The sequence below is a fragment of the Typopeltis vanoorti genome, chromosome 24 (assembly GCF_054136105.1).
Source record: "Typopeltis vanoorti isolate ZY-2024b chromosome 24, IOZ_Tvanoo_1.0, whole genome shotgun sequence".
NCBI lineage: Eukaryota > Metazoa > Arthropoda > Arachnida > Uropygi > Thelyphonidae > Typopeltis > Typopeltis vanoorti.
Window position 1 is genome coordinate 2,224,662 of NC_143572.1, and position 16,344 is coordinate 2,241,005.

At 35.5% G+C, this 16,344-nt stretch overlaps 1 protein-coding gene across 2 annotated transcripts in view; it reads right to left on the reverse strand.

The window, feature by feature from the left end:
* kz (putative ATP-dependent RNA helicase kurz) overlaps positions 1–16,344 on the reverse strand; it is a 304,771-nt gene that overhangs the window by 192,750 nt on the left and 95,677 nt on the right. For both annotated transcript variants that reach the window (XM_090413301.1, XM_090413300.1), the window contains exon 9: positions 7,745–7,825. In XM_090413301.1, coding sequence (XP_090269427.1) covers positions 7,745–7,825 — 81 coding nt within the window. The remainder of the gene's footprint in view (positions 1–7,744; positions 7,826–16,344) is intronic.

Here is a 16,344-nt window from a genome sequence, read left to right on the forward strand (position 1 = left end):
ACCAACTTTGAAAGATAGTGATACAAACAGTGATGTACTTGATCAGCCTGAAACACAACTTAACACTGAATTAACATCAAAACATCAAATGTCCAATCCTGAACAAGAAATTGATGCAGGAAATCAACTGTCAGTTGAAATTAATTTTGCAAAAGTAGCTGCTTTACATATCAGAACTAGAAATATGAGACAAGGAAGAAATTACAAAGGAATTAGTGACCACAAATGGATTACCAATAGAACAACTCACCCAATCATGAGACAACTAAGACCTAATTCTAGTGACAGAGAACAGAACTTCTCCCCTGAAAAGACATTATCACACTATAGATATAGCAATCAAATTTATACCTGTGATAAAAACAGCAAAAATTTAAGTGGAGTAGTGGAGAGAGATCAATACATAGACTGTAATAAGAAATTAGATTTTATTCAGACTAGGCACTATCTGAAACATCAAGAAAGAAGCAGAAAGTCTGAATCCTCCCAGAAATTTATGTGAGTAGAAAAATTTTTCTTTAAAGAAAAATTTTTCCAAGAAAGAGTAGGCCTTTGTTAAATTGTGAATGAAATTGTTTTGTATGTTTCTATTCTTCATTCACATTTAACATAATCCACGATGTCATGAACAAGAATTGTAAATATTGTTTATTGTTTATCTCTTGCTTAAACTGTGTTATTCATATAATCACCTTGAATTTTGTTTATTACTAATTGAAAATATAATCCTGTAAGAAATTGTATATATGTGATGTACCTTATTTGAATTATAACATTTTTTTTATTTATCATTACTGTATGTAAACGTATAATTTTATGTAATGCTTCTGTTTATGTTTTGTTTTGTTGTCGTCATGGAGCGGAATTAAAATTAGATAGCGCGAACTTAGAACGTGAGCTATGGTATTCGACGGAAGAAAGAATTAATATGAGTTGAAGTCTAAGAACGGATTTTGGCAGCAAGGAAAGGAAGGCATATAAGCGGAAAGCTAAAGTAAACAGGGAGCACTCAGGGCAGAAGCATTCACGGCAGTACGGAGTAGACGAGGAGAAAATTTATGGGCAGCTAGGAGTAAAGTTAGGGGCTGCAGTAATAGAAATTAATAAAGGACCGGAAAAGATTAATAGGCAATTCAGAATTATTCTACTGAGTTCTAGAATTACTTCGTATTCCAAAGTCATTTTAAAGAAGGATTGTGCAAAGCTGAATTTGTTATATAGAAATAAACATGGAATAAGTATTCTGCCTTATTGCAAGTGCGTCAAGATTTGTGAAGCGTGACGATTAATAATTCATTATTAATATCACTGAGAAGATTTCTTTTGAATAGTGTTGCTTCAGAGTGATAAGTGAATATAGTTTTAAAATGTGCCTATTGTAATCTGATGTGCAAAGGATTTAACCCAGTAAGAACAATCCTATTCTATTGTATTTCTGAGTGGAGATGTAAGAGTTGACTCCTTCTGTTATATCCCAACATTAACAGTGGCGTTTTGCTGAGATTACCGTAGATAGATGCTTGAAAGTGTCCCTCCCCCCCTTGAAATGTTAACTGCCTCATTACAGAAATTAAGTGTTAGCTCCGTCTGTTATATCCCAACATTAACTGTGGCGTTTTGTTGAGATTAGCCGAAGTTAGAAGCTTGAAAGTATTCCCCCTGAAGTGATAACTGCCTCATGACAGAAATTATGTGTTTGCAGACTAAGTGATTTATTAAGGAGTACAATTGTTAAAATAATTACTGAGAGGATTCTGTAATATTGAACAGTGTGATCCATTTTAATTAGTACGAAAACTATAGATTTAATGACTGAATGTCTAATGTCTAAATCTATGTGAATGTTATTACCAGATGAACTAAGTTATTTGCATTATCTTGTTTTCAAAGTTAAGCTTATGTACTTGTCATATAATCCTGCATTAAATGTTTTGTTATATTGATTTCAATATTGTGTGTGCCTGATTCTCTTTCATTGCACCGTTCATAAAGATATCGGACCTTGCGGAAGCCTTAAGTGTTAAATATAAAACTCGGCCTGCATGAATAATGAGATTATTAAATTAGTTGAAGAATGATTCTGCTACTTTGCATAGGCTAATCTGAAAATAGGGTGGTGCAGTATAAATATAAATTTCTCTATATTTGATTAGTAATCAACCTACAATTAATTAATTTAATTAAGAACAACTTTCCAACAAGATGGCAGATAAGAAGCCAGGATGTAGGATGGACGAAACACGAACCAACAGAGTCCCCATGAACTTCAACTAACTTGGTTTTCATCTGTGTGGTCATCCACTTCATCAAATACAGTGTTTTATCACTGCACGAAACTCGTTTTTCTCAATTTTTATAAAAAATGTGAACCCAGTCATTTTATACGTTTGTCAAATGAGAACTACACGCATCGCACGTGGCTAAAATTTTGCCAGGGATCATGAAAAAGATGATACGTGTCGACACTGGCATGAATGAACGAATTGTGTCGTCATCTATTTGAAATTTACCAAACATTTCAAACAACCCTCATATGTATGTATGTATGTATGTATGTATGTATGTATGTATATATATATATATATATATATATATATATATATATATATATATACACAGTAAACCCCGAAGTTATGCGGTAGGTGGGACAAACAAAAAACGCGTAAGTCGAATTCGCGTAACTCGGGGTATAATTTTGCATGTAATTTATATATATATATACAAACATACAATTGGGATCAAAGGTTTACAAAAACACGTATATTTTTTAAGAAATATAATCATGATTGTAGTTTTTCATACATTAAAAAAGAAAGTTATTTCGATGTCGATGGTTTCATAAAATCTAATAGATTCGTCTGACGGCATAATGTCTTTTTCTTGTCATGCAAAATTTCTTCATAGCAAGCTAATGATTTTTTATTCCTTGCCTTGTGGCTACAATTCATTCCTCATTAGAATCTATGTCCTCCAAAATCTGTAAACCTTTCTTTTATGATTGTTCTTACTGTGGGTTCCTGTAGATCGAACTTCTTTGCTAGCTCACAAATTTTCATTCCGCCTTCAAAATCTTTAATAATGAGTTTTGTTTCCAAAGTTAATGTTTTTCTTTTCTTGCTAGCTGTAGAAGAATCGGACTTGCTTCTTTTGGATGACATTATTATCTTTTATGTGATCAAATTTTTACCAAGAACATAACATCAAACAGTCGCAAGGTTTGTAGACTATAAAAATCATGTATGAATGGAGACCGCGCGAAACACGTCAGTGCTTGTTCATAGCATGTGCGACACTGGCGAATGCGGCCAGCACCTGAAAGATACGACTAGTGGTGAGGCGTGAAGCAGGATGGGAATATGTACATATAAGAAACCGCATAACTCCGGATTTGCGTAAGGCAGGGTATGACTGTATATATATATTCTTCCCCTCATTTATTTCCAAAAAAAGTAGGTGGAGCTGCTTTAGCCCCAACTAAATTTCGGAAATCAGCATGCAACCAGCCTCTACCCTTAGCCATGATAGCTGAGCCCAATTCTAGTGTTTATTTCTGAGTCATCAGTAGAAAAAAATATGGCAGACAGCAGCCACCATCCCATAGTCCTAAACTGTCGCATATGTACATATTATTGTCTGAAACAGTTTACTTTCTATAGACAATTTTCTTGAGCTGAAGGATTAACAATCCAATTTCCAGGTGGAAAAATCTTACTGCATGTACCAAAGACTGACTAAGCTAGGAACTGGTTCAAAAAAAGTACAGAAAAATTTCCTCTAGTCGGCAATTAGAACTGAACTTATAACATTCTTTCTTCTGGCAATCTACCTCAATGGAAGCAAACACTATTCCACAAGAATACATAGGCCCCTCATAAAGTATATGTATAATATCATCACATCATGCATATCAAGAATTTAGGCCTAGCATGGCCTGTTCCAGTCTTAGAAGTCATCGTTGAATCATTTAAGAGGACATCCTGGTTTTCTTTTTCCTAATGGCTTGTACTTTAAGGCTTGTTATATCATATATATGTATAATATAAAATAAAAAATTTTAAATAAATTAATAAAATATATAATATCTTTATTATTAACCCAATTATGTAAAAATATAAAACTTATTAAATGATAAATAATTAACAAACTTTCATAGGCTGGAATGACATAAATAAATAAATATCTATATATTTATTTATTTTCTTTATTAATTTATTTACTTACTTTCCAAGCTAGACAAATCCACTCGCCCACAGTGAGTTAGATTTTGTTAGCTAGTGAGTTGCTGCAGAATGGACAAAATAGAATATTTTTTATTTAACAAAAAAAAAAAAAAAAAAAAAAAAAATAACAACAATATAATAATAATAATGGTAATGTCTCCAATCATGGTAGAACACAATTGTTTTGTGGAAGGCCCTGTTCTTTTTTTTTTTTTTTTTTTTTTTTTTTAATGATACTGGGATGTACACTACCTGGAAAGAAGTCAAAGGAAACCCCATGAGCAGGATGCCATCGTGCCAAGTAACATGTTGTATTTGTAGTAGCCGGTACAAACTGAAGGAATATGATGCTCCCAAGCAAGTGCAACTGTGTCCGGGTGAAATGGCTGTGAGAAGGGAACTGTTGGAATTCGAGAGAGAGGTGCTATGATATGATGAACAAATTAGGCCATCCCAGGTCAACAATGTGATATCATACTGAGATGTAAGCGCAGGAAGTCAACTACAAGTGCTACACGCAGTGGACAACCCACCACACTCACCAAATGTGACCATAAGGTGCTAAGAAGGATAATATGTAAAAACCACCATTCTGTGGCCAACAGGTTGAATGCAGATTCATGACTTATTTTTCACGGTATTACCACAAACACTTTTATCAACAAAGATGTTTTATTAACGCTAATATTTCGCTGATTTTCAACTCAGCATCATCAGAGCACAACACACATGTAAACGCGACAGTGAGTGAGTGAAACAATATAATTGCAAAAGACAAAAGATCTAAAGTCCTATTTTTGGCACAGTCTAACGAAAAAAAAAAAAAAAAAAACAGCAGTTATCCAGGAGTTTTTCTTAGGATAACCGTCTCCCAAATTTTTGGCAAATTAATGCAACCATATTTGTTAAGGTTGGGAGAATTCTTCAAAGCCATTGCTGACTCAAAAAATAATCTTTCAGATCTATAACGACTCCTAAATAGCACATTCATTTTCCTCCAACTAATCCTGTGTGAAGGAGTGTCCAAAGCGTGGTCTGCCAGTCCCGACTTGCCATAGGTTGAATGCAAAGTTTCCTGGCATCGAGTGGAACATGAATCTGCACAAAAACATTCAAAAACTGAGGCTCACAACATGGACTGCAATATGCAAGCCCCACATTATCTGAACCAACATGTAGCGTCATATTCAGTGGTGCAAAGGGTACGTACAATAGGACATGGAAGCTTGGAAAGCTGTATTATGGCAGATGGATGGATGTGGGTGTGGCAGATACCTGGTGAATGTTTTTTACTAGTGTGTAACTCCAACTATAAAATTCAGAGGCAGTAGTGTGATGGTATGGTCTTGGACCTCTGTTTAGGGTACTATGAACACTGAACTTCGAGTGGTATCTGAACAGTCTGAACAATGAAATGCTTCCTAATTTTTGGTGTTTCTACAGAAATGACCATCATCTCTCTTTCAGCAAGACAATGCACCATATGATAAGGCTGCTACTGTACGGTGCGGTTTGTTGACATGAATGTCACCACACTTGATTGGCCTCCAAAGAGACATGATCTCAACAACACTGAACATCTGTGGGATGAACTAGAGTTTTGAGTGAGGTCAAGGAATGTCCTCCTCACAACAGTCCAGGACCTCATTACATGCCTACAGGAAGAATGGGTCCAAAATTCTTATTGATTGCTATTGTATGCCTGTGGAAAATATGCCCCATAGGATTGGTACAGTCCTTCAAACTACATCTTATTAAGGTAGGCACCATGACTATCTTCTGTTCCTCACACTATGGTGTCCGTTGATTTCTTTCCAAGTAGTGTATCGTTAAACTGGGGGATCTTGGGCAAGTAAATGTGTTGTGTGGCGAGTAGTTTTTTGCGAAATTTCTCAGGCTGTGTGTGCGCGCATATCCAAGGGAACTAAATAATTTACAAACAAATGAATTGGAAGCGAATGTTTTTTTGGTAAGCATCACTATGTAGTAGCACAGTCTAGGACGATGACAGTACATGTAGTAGACGGGCACATGAATGTTTTGTAGCTGTTTTCAGCCATCTAAAATGGTGATGATGCTTGAGCAGTGTATACAACTGTAAAAATTTATGCTTACGATCTTTTAGAATTCCCAGGGAGTACTGAAGGCCATTTTCAGAAGCATAGTAGAAATGTGGATGCCACCTCATAGTGTGAACTTTTATTGAATGTATTTTTTGTTTTGTTTTATTTTGGATGCAGTTAGCCAAAAATGTAAAGACCTACTGACGAGAGACATATTCCTCCTGCATGACAAGGCAAGAACTCATACAGCTACCAGAACCATGGAGAAAATTTAGTTGGAACTAATTCAACATCTACTTTACAACCCTAACCTCACCCCAAGTAACTTTCATCTGTTTGGCATGCTGAAACAGCACCTTCATGGCAAACATTTTGCTGGATCAGGAGATTGAAAATGAGGTGCAGAGTTTCCTGAGACAACAGACAAAAGAATTCTAAGCTGCTGGTTTGAAGGACTGATAAAGTGATTGGACAAGATTATAAATGTCGAAGGGGTTATGTAGAGAAGTAAATGTTTCTCTGAGGTTTGTATTTCATTTGTTTTATTTTTTTATAACCAAAAAAAAAAAAAATCAGCTAACGCCTTTTTATTCCCGTATATACGGGAGTAGGCGAGGCCATTTAGCCCTATCTAACTTTTTGGAGACTGAGTGGGCAGTTCAATCTCCACTGGTACCCAATCAGAGACAGATGGCCCAAGGCTATCACTAATTAAGCGGTACGCAGTGAAGAGAGACGGCTCAAATGTGCCGCCATCTCGTGGTCTCTAACCCTAACACAATATATTTAATGTCTGAAATAATGTGGGTTCTACGGTCGATTTTCTTGAGTTTACAGGACGAAAAACCCGAGTTTCCGGGAGGAAAAACCTGCTTGCCCGTGCCAGAGATCGACTAACTCTGGAACCGGTCGAAAAAAGGCTTAGAAAAATTTCCTCTAGTCGCCGACTAGACTCGAAACCAAGACTTCCTTCGTGCGGCCTAGCACGGTAGTGTGCAAACGCCACATCCACTGAGCTACACAGGCTCTTTTTTATAACCATTTTTAACTTATTTTCCCTCATATGAATGAACAGAATGGGTAGCAGCCTATAAAATGTATGTGCTAAATAATTCAATTTGTCTTTTAACCTTTTTAATAAAAATTTTTAAAAAAACGAATAAAAAGTTCAAGCAGACAGCGTCTACAAAGTAGTCAAATTATACACCACTCACGAAAATTTCCTTGAGTCTCTAATTGGGCAGCTAAAGAACCACATTGACTGAGTGGCAAAATTATGATGCGACTCAGTCAATGTAGTTCTCAAGAACCGATTAAACAATGAAGATTAATTAAATGTGCTATCCTATAAAAAACTGGTTGGTTACCTGCCTGGTTAAATTTTAGTTATTTTAATTTATTATTTATAAATTTCAATTTATTCCTAATAAAAATATTTATTATATAATAACTTTAAAATACCTTTCTGTATGCTTCAGATATATAATCCTTTGGAGTCTTTTTGTTAAAATGAATAGTTACTGGATACTGACGAGATTCAACCTAGTGCAAAAAATGAAAAACAGCATTAAACCAATTTGCAAAATTCAGCAAGCATATGCAATTATCTAATGCAATGACTTCCTTCATTTATTAATATGATTCTTTTCTCATCCCAATTGCCTTTAGGAAGAAAGAATTACACATAGATATATACATACTGTACATAAATGAAGTAATTACCTCTACATTTCATAACATATTTTTTCCATTTCTTTTACTATTTATGCTAAAAGAAGAAATCATTCATCTTTTTCCAGTTATTTCTCTCAACTGATAAAATGCATAGAAAGAAGTTACAGTAATACCATCTTGATCAGCATGAATGATAACAAGGACACATTCAGAATTAATTAGGAACAATGCCCCTTAAGGGACATCATTCTTAGAGAAATTACTATTTTGATTTTGCTTTTTTATGTGAATCACACCTTGTAAATCTTCAAACCAAACTAAGGACAATAGTTAACAAATCATATATGCAGGATTTACTCACAAATTTTTCACTGTTTGCCAACTAACAGCTTCATGAGAAATATAAACATACCAGAGAATATATTTTTTAAGGAAAAAAGCAAAAGCTCACCCACATAAAGCTTAAAGGATACATGAAGGAGTTAGAAATTTTTTATAGAATAAAAAAAGCCAATAGTTTACTTGATACTTAGGCCAAATGATTATCTCCAAATATTTAGATTTTTCACCAACAACATACATTTCAAAAAACCTACAAGTTAGACAAGCACTCACACACAGTTTATCAGAAATAATTTAACCTCTTCTAACAACTCTGTAATGGAACAAGCCATTCCTGACCCATGGTGAAAGTCATTGATCTCTACAATTACTTAACCATGGAGAAATCATTTTAAGTAAAGACTCTTTCTTTTAGGGTTACACGGTGATCAGCATTCATATTTATAAATTTAGGGACACAAAACACATGTGTTGAAAAGATTATTTTACTCATTAATAATAAAATAATAACTTGACATTTTGACCCCTGCATTGAGGTCATCATCAGAAGGATACATGTGTATAAAATCCAAGCTACATGCTGTTGCACTTTATACAGGTAAATTACATCTACGTTGTTAACTAATCTTTTTTCTTAGCCTGCCCTCTAGTGATTTAAAAAAAAAAAATACCAATAAAAACTACAATAAACTCTGCTAAAGTCCTCACGTACTAGGATTCCTCTGGAATTATACAGTTTATATTGTTATACTACGATTATATTTTGAATTTGTACAGGTTGCTACTGAATGTTCAGAGGAAAAAAAAAAAAACACTTCAAGTCTCTTGTATTGAGATTTTTCTTAGTGGTTGCTACGAAGGTTGCAGATGGGTCCTCCACATTCTTGGAATGGTCAGACCATCATTTTTATTCAGATTCGGATCATGTTTGAGCATTTCACATGCTTCCTTGAATTTCCGCTTGAACCAGGTTTTGGTGCGGTGTAGGGACTTGGTACCTTTCCAATCAATTCTGTGGCATGTTTGGAGTGCGTGGTCAGAAAGGCCAGTTATTCCAAAATGGAGGTATTTTATGTGTCGTTTGTGTTCATCCTTTCTGATTGGGATGGTTCGCCCTGTTTCCCCTATGTATGGTATGTTACATGTGCAATCTATTTTGTAAATCCCTGGGTGGGGTAGGTGTGGCAGGGGATCCTTGGAAGAACTGAGTAGGTGTCTTAATTTTGTTGGGGGTTTAAAGGTGGTTTTGATGTTGTATTTGTGTAGTGTTCTGTCGATTTGTTCAGAAATGCCTCTAACATATGGTAGCATTCTTGAAATCTTTTTTGTTATTAGTGGTATCTTTGTGGAGGATCTTGTGAATGGTTTTTATACTGTATCCATTTTTTATAAAGGTGAGTTTAATGGTCTCGTATTCATGGTTAAAAGCTTGTTCATTTGAACAAATAGTTTGCGCTCTGTGTTTAAGGGTGCTTATGACCCCTAGTTTTTGTGTTGGGTGGTGATAAGAAGTTTTGTGTATGTACTGGCCTGTGTGTGTAGGTTTGCGGTAAACTGAGAAGGAGAGACAGCCTGAAGGAAGACGTGTGACATGTGTCTGGGAACGGAAGAGAGTTTTTTTTTTTTTTTCTATTTCAATGGTGAATTGGATGCGTTTGTGTTGTTTGTTCAGGTGGCTAAGTAATGTATCTAGTGTTTTGCGGCCGTGGGGCCAAATGACGAAAATATCATCGACGTATCTGAGCCAAATTTTGGGCTTTAGGCATGCAGATTCTAGACCTCGTTGCTCAAAGTCTTCAATATAAAAGTTTTTGCTATTGGGGGGAAAAGTGGTGAGCCCATGGCTGTACCCTCTTTTTGATGGTAAAAATTGTTTTGCCACACGAAATATCCGGAACGGTGTATGTGGGCAAAGAGGGCCGTGATGTCGTATGGAAATATGTTCTGTAAAAGTAAGATAGTATTATTGATTGGGACATTGGTGAAAAGGGAAGTTATGTCAAAGCTGACTAATAGATCTTGGTCGTTTTTAATTTTGTTTATGAATTGTTGTGTATTTTTTATGTAGGAAGGGGAAAGACCAACTAATTCCTTGAGTGTGGCTGCTAATTTTTTGGCTAAGTAGTAATTCGGACTGTCAATTTCTTCTACAATTGGATGTAATGGCGTGTCTGTTTTGTGTACTTTTGGCAGGGCATAAATTCTGGGTGTGCGGGCATACTGTGGTATTAATTTTTTAATTGTTTCTTCCGGCCACATGTTAACTGATTTAAGTAGTTCAGTAGTTTTCTTTTTGTTGCGTTGCATGGGGGTTGTAATTTACCATTTGGTAGGTGTTGTGGTCCGATACCAAATGGTTAATTTTTTCAATGTAGGTTGTCCGATTTAAAACAACAGTGGCATTCCCTTTATCTGCTTTTGTGATAATAATGTGACGGTCATTTTTTAGGGATTTGAGGGCCAGTTTTTCTGTTTTGTTTAGGTTGCTGCATAATTTTTTGGTTGAATTTAGTAAACAGGCAGTTTTCATCAGTATTTTATCAGCTAAATTGGCGGGAAGGGATCTTAAATCTCTCTCGACATGATATATTATATTTAGTTTATTTACTGACCTCGGAGCAATGGCATAATTTAAACCTTTCTCCAGTAGCGAGAGATCACCTTGGGTGAGTTTGTAACCCAATCGGTTGATAACCAGACAGTAGTCCGATGGTGGATGGATGCTCCTAACTGCGTTTGTGGGTGATTGCTGTTCCTTTCGTTATGGCATTGTAATTGTCTTGTGCTTTCCTGTAGTTTTAATGTTTGAAACTTTGTTATTAATTGTTCTTTGTTTCTGAGTAATAGGTGCTTGGCCGAGTTGTCTGTGATCTTGTCTAGAATATTCCAAATTTCCTGATTAACAGAATATGAATATTATATATGAATGCTGATCACTGTGTAACCTTAAAAGAAAGAGTCATCATAATCCATGAAGATGTGACCCACAAGCAGTGCAGCCTCTACAGTAAGCTAAAGATACGTAGTTCCATGTTAATTAATCGACTATCCTTTTTGAAACGATGTAGAGACAGCAACTTAATACCCAACTGCATTAAACTAAAGAAGAAATTTACATCAGCTAAAGCGCTCCATATCTATGCCAGGCTTGAAAAAGCGTTGTTAAGAGAACAGAGCCACGAGGTACGAAAGAACTTAGCAACTACCCAAGCCAAAGTGTTACAACTAAAATTTGAGCTATCCAGTTATGTTAATCCAGAAATTTGGAATATTCTAGACAAGATCACAGACAACTCGGCCAAGCACCTATTACTCAGAAACAAAGAACAATTAATAACAAAGTTTCAAACATTAAAACTACAGGAAAGCACAAGACAATTACAATGCCATAACGAAAGGAACGGCAATCACCCACAAACGCAGTTAGGAGCATGCAACCACAATCGGACCACTGTCTGGTTATCAACCGATTGGGTTACAAACTCACCCAAGGTGATCTCTCGCTACTGGAGAAAGGTTTAAATTACGCCACTGCTCCGAGGTCAGTAAATAAACTAGATATAATATATCATGTCGAGAGAGATTTAAGATCCCTTCCCGCCAATTTAGCTGATAAAATACTGATGAAAACTGCCTGTTTACTAAATTCAACCAAAAAATTATGCAGCAACCTAAACAAAACAGAAAAACTGGCCCTCAAATCCCTAAAAAATGACCGTCACATTATTATCACAAAAGCAGATAAAGGGAATGCCACTGTTGTTTTAAATCGGACAACCTACATTGAAAAAATTAACCATTTGGTATCGGACCACAACACCTACCAAATGGTAAATTACAACCCCCACGCAACGCAACAAAAAGAAAACTACTGAACTACTTAAATCAGTTAACATGTGGCCGGAAGAAACTATTAAAAAATTAATACCACAGTATGCCCGCACACCCAGAATTTATGCCCTGCCAAAAGTACACAAAACAGACACGCCATTACATCCAATTGTAGAAGAAATTGACAGTCCGAATTACTACTTAGCCAAAAAATTAGCAGCCACACTCAAGGAATTAGTTGGTCTTTCCCCTTCCTACATAAAAAATACACAACAATTCATAAACAAAATTAAAAACGACCAAGATCTATTAGTCAGCTTTGACATAACTTCCCTTTTCACCAATGTCCCAATCAATAATACTATCTTACTTTTACAGAACATATTTCCATACGACATCACAGCCCTCTTTGCCCACATACACCGTTCCGGATATTTCGTGTGGCAAAACAATTTTTACCATCAAAAAGAGGGTACAGCCATGGGCTCACCACTTTTCCCCCCAATAGCAAAAACTTTTATATTGAAGACTTTGAGCAACGAGGTCTAGAATCTGCATGCCTAAAGCCCAAAATTTGGCTCAGATACGTCGATGATATTTTCGTCATTTGGCCCCACAGCCGCGAAGCACTAGATGTATTCCAAACGCATCCAATTCACCACTGAAATAGAAAAAAACAACTCTCTTCCGTTCCTAGACACACTTGTCACAAGTCTTCCTTCAGGCTGTCTCTCCTTCTCAGTTTCCCACAAACCTACACACACAAAACCTCTTATCACCACCCAACACAAAAACTAGGGGTCATAAGCACCCTTAAACACAGAGTGCAAACCATTTGTTCAAATGAACAAGCTCTTAACCATGAATATGAGACCATCAAACTTACCTTTATAAAAAATGGATACAGTATAAAAACCATTCACAAGATCCTCCACAAAGATACCACTAATAACAAAAAAGATTTCAAGAATGCTATTGCTATACCATATGTTAGAGGCATTTCTGAACAAATCGACAGAACACTACACAAATACAACATCAAAACCACCTTTAAACCCCCAACAAAATTAAGACACCTACTCAGTTCTTCCAAGGATCCCCTGCCACACCTAGCCCACCCAGGGGTTTACAAAATAGATTGCACATGTAACATACCATACATAGGGGAAACAGGGCGAACCATCCCAATCAGAAAGGATGAACACAAACGAAACATAAAATACCTCCACCTGAACATTCAGTAGCAACCTGTACAAATCCAGAAGATAATCATAGTATAACAATATAACTGTATAATTCAAGAAGAATCCTAGTACGTGAGGACTTTAGCAGAGTTTATTGTAGTTTTTATTGGTATTTTTTTTTAAATCACTAGAGGGCTGGCTAAGAAAAAAGATTAGTTAACAAAATAGATGTAATTTACTTGTATAGAGTGCAACAGCATGTAGCTTGGTTCTTATACACATGTATCCTTCTGAGATGATGACCTCAATACAGGGGTCAAAACATCAAGTTATTATTTTATATTAATCAGTAAAATAATCTTTTCAACACGTGTGTTTTGTGTCCCTAAATTCATAAATATGAATTTTAAGTAAAGGTTTCAGATTTGCAGTTACTCCTCACCACATTCCAAAATTAGACAGATTATTGTAGAAAGAGCCACTAAATATTTACCTCAAGAAGTAGCCTTAAACACTACACTAATTACTACATCCTCTTTACTAATCTCCCAAGAAGGGAGAAATGATACAGTTACTTTAGACATCATTGGCTATGATGCCAAAATCACTTCTATACCGTTAGACTCTTCCAATTTTCTTTGATGAATCTATTGGTCTTCACACAAACTAGCAAGCTTATCACATGCATGACTGGTTCCTCAGAGGATCTTCAAAAACAAATAATGACATCCTATACAACTACAGAGATTATATTATGTGCCAAAAATATGTAAAGTTAACATTCCTCTCCATCCAAATGTGAATGGCATAAGTTGTATGACATATCTTCACTCTAATTCATCCAAGCTTCTCAAGAACCATATAGGATAATTAAACTCCATAAAAAAACTCTGCTTTTTTTTTTTTTTTAAAGAGAGAGAAAGAGAGGTTAATGGACATCTAAATCAACCTATCAGATATTTTTAGGCAGTTTGGATGTGGCATCATTATTAACAAACACACACGGATTCATCTATTCAATTCATCTATGCTATGACTCCATGGCATAGCATCAGCAAATTAATAATGAGTGCAGGCTAAGCAATTCTTATGGGGGATGTCAGTTATGGGGACACAAATCCTGGAACATATCCCAACTCCACATCAGCACAATTCATGATTGGCACCATCAATACATGAAGCATCAATGGAAAAGAAATGGAAATAGTAGAACAATTGGATAAGTACCAGATCAACATAACAGGTGTTACTGAAACAAAGAAGACAAAACCAGGTGAAATCTTTCTAAGATACAAATATATGTTATATTCAGACAATAGTATTCAGGGAGGATAATGTTCTAGAATGGAAGGCAATATCGAGTAGAATGATGTGGGCAAATATCAGAATGAGGAACAGGACAATGAGGCTTATTTGTACCTGTGGTCTCACAGAAGATTCTACAGGAAAAAGTAGAATTTTTCAAGGCATTAGAGAAGGCAGCTGACAACACAATGAAGAGGAAAAGTTAGTCATTGTTGGAAATCTAATCAGTATGAAATGCCAGCAAAGGTTGGTCAATTGGTAGTGGCTCTGCTACTAATGGCTCACAAAAAAAAGTTAAGCAAGTTTGAGCATGGTTAGTAGTTGGAAAGGTGTCGATTGTTCAATGCTGTTGGCACACTCTCCCTCAATGAGTCTTTGAACTCCCTGGAGGTATCACATAATAATAATAATAATAATAATAGAAACTTTGGGGAAAAGAGCAAAGCTAATAATAATGACAAGTACCTGCTGGATTTCTGTTCAGGACATAAATTAGTTATTACTAACACCATGTTCCAACATAAAAATGTGCACAAATTCACATGGGAAGAAGATGCAAGAAATAGGAAAAGTCTCATTGACTATGTTATTATTGATGCAATCTTTTCCTGCTTTTTCAGAATGCAAGAGTATAAAGAAAATTTGAAATTGGAAGTGATCACCATTTAGTTTTGAGCAGGATAAAACTGAATTTCTTATTGAAAAGATAGTTTTAAAACAAATCAAACTTGATCAGCTGTCAGAGGTGAACTGCAAACGCAAATACACAAAGATTACTCGAGAAAAATTACAAGAATTTGAAAACAAGAACTGAACTTTGGAGATTCAGTGGAAAACCCCGAAGAAAACACTGAAAGATTCAGTCAGAAAGCATATATTATGGTGAGTTTGTCTGCAAAGATAGAATAATATCTGATAGAAAAATCAGAACTTAATGGTGGACTACAGGAAGAGGCAGTCAAGGAAAAGAAGAAAACATATCGAAAATCCTAGCAAGTAAGTCACCTTGTGCTCTTATAGAATACAGAGAAAAACATAAGAAAGCAAAGCAGTGTGTAAAAGTAGAACCGTCATCAGAAGACTTTGGTAAGAACACAGAATATAAATATCAGGAAAGTGGCAAAATATTCTTAATGCTATTGAAAAGCTTAGAAATGGAGTAACATATAAAGAATCACAGTTGATCAAGGTGGCATGAAAATTGAAGATAAAGATTTTCTAGATGTCTGGAGTAATTACTTTGAAAGATTGCTACATGAAACGAGTAGTGACATCAGGGTAGTAAAAATACTAAACTGTTTTTGATGACTTTCATCACTTGAAGAAAGTCGTCAAACATCTGAAATGTAAAAAGGCAATTGGAGTAGATAATATTTGACCCAAAGCACTCAAATATGGAAGTATAAAAGTTTGACAATGGCTGCACTGCATAATTCAGAAGGCCTGAATTTCATACGATTGGAGTGAGACTCTTGTAGTATCTATATATAAAAAAGGAAATAAAACTGAATGAAAATTACAAAGGAATTCCTACTGAGTGTTCCAGGTAAGTTTTATGCAAGCATATACTTGCATAAAACTTTGAAAAAAGGCTAAGAAAAATTGTGGAAAGGAAGCTTGGTGAGGAACAAGCTGGATTCAGACCAAACAGAGGTTCTCAGGATCATCTTTTTGCTTTAAGACAAACAGTTGGAAAATAACTGAAAAATAACACAGGTCTCTATT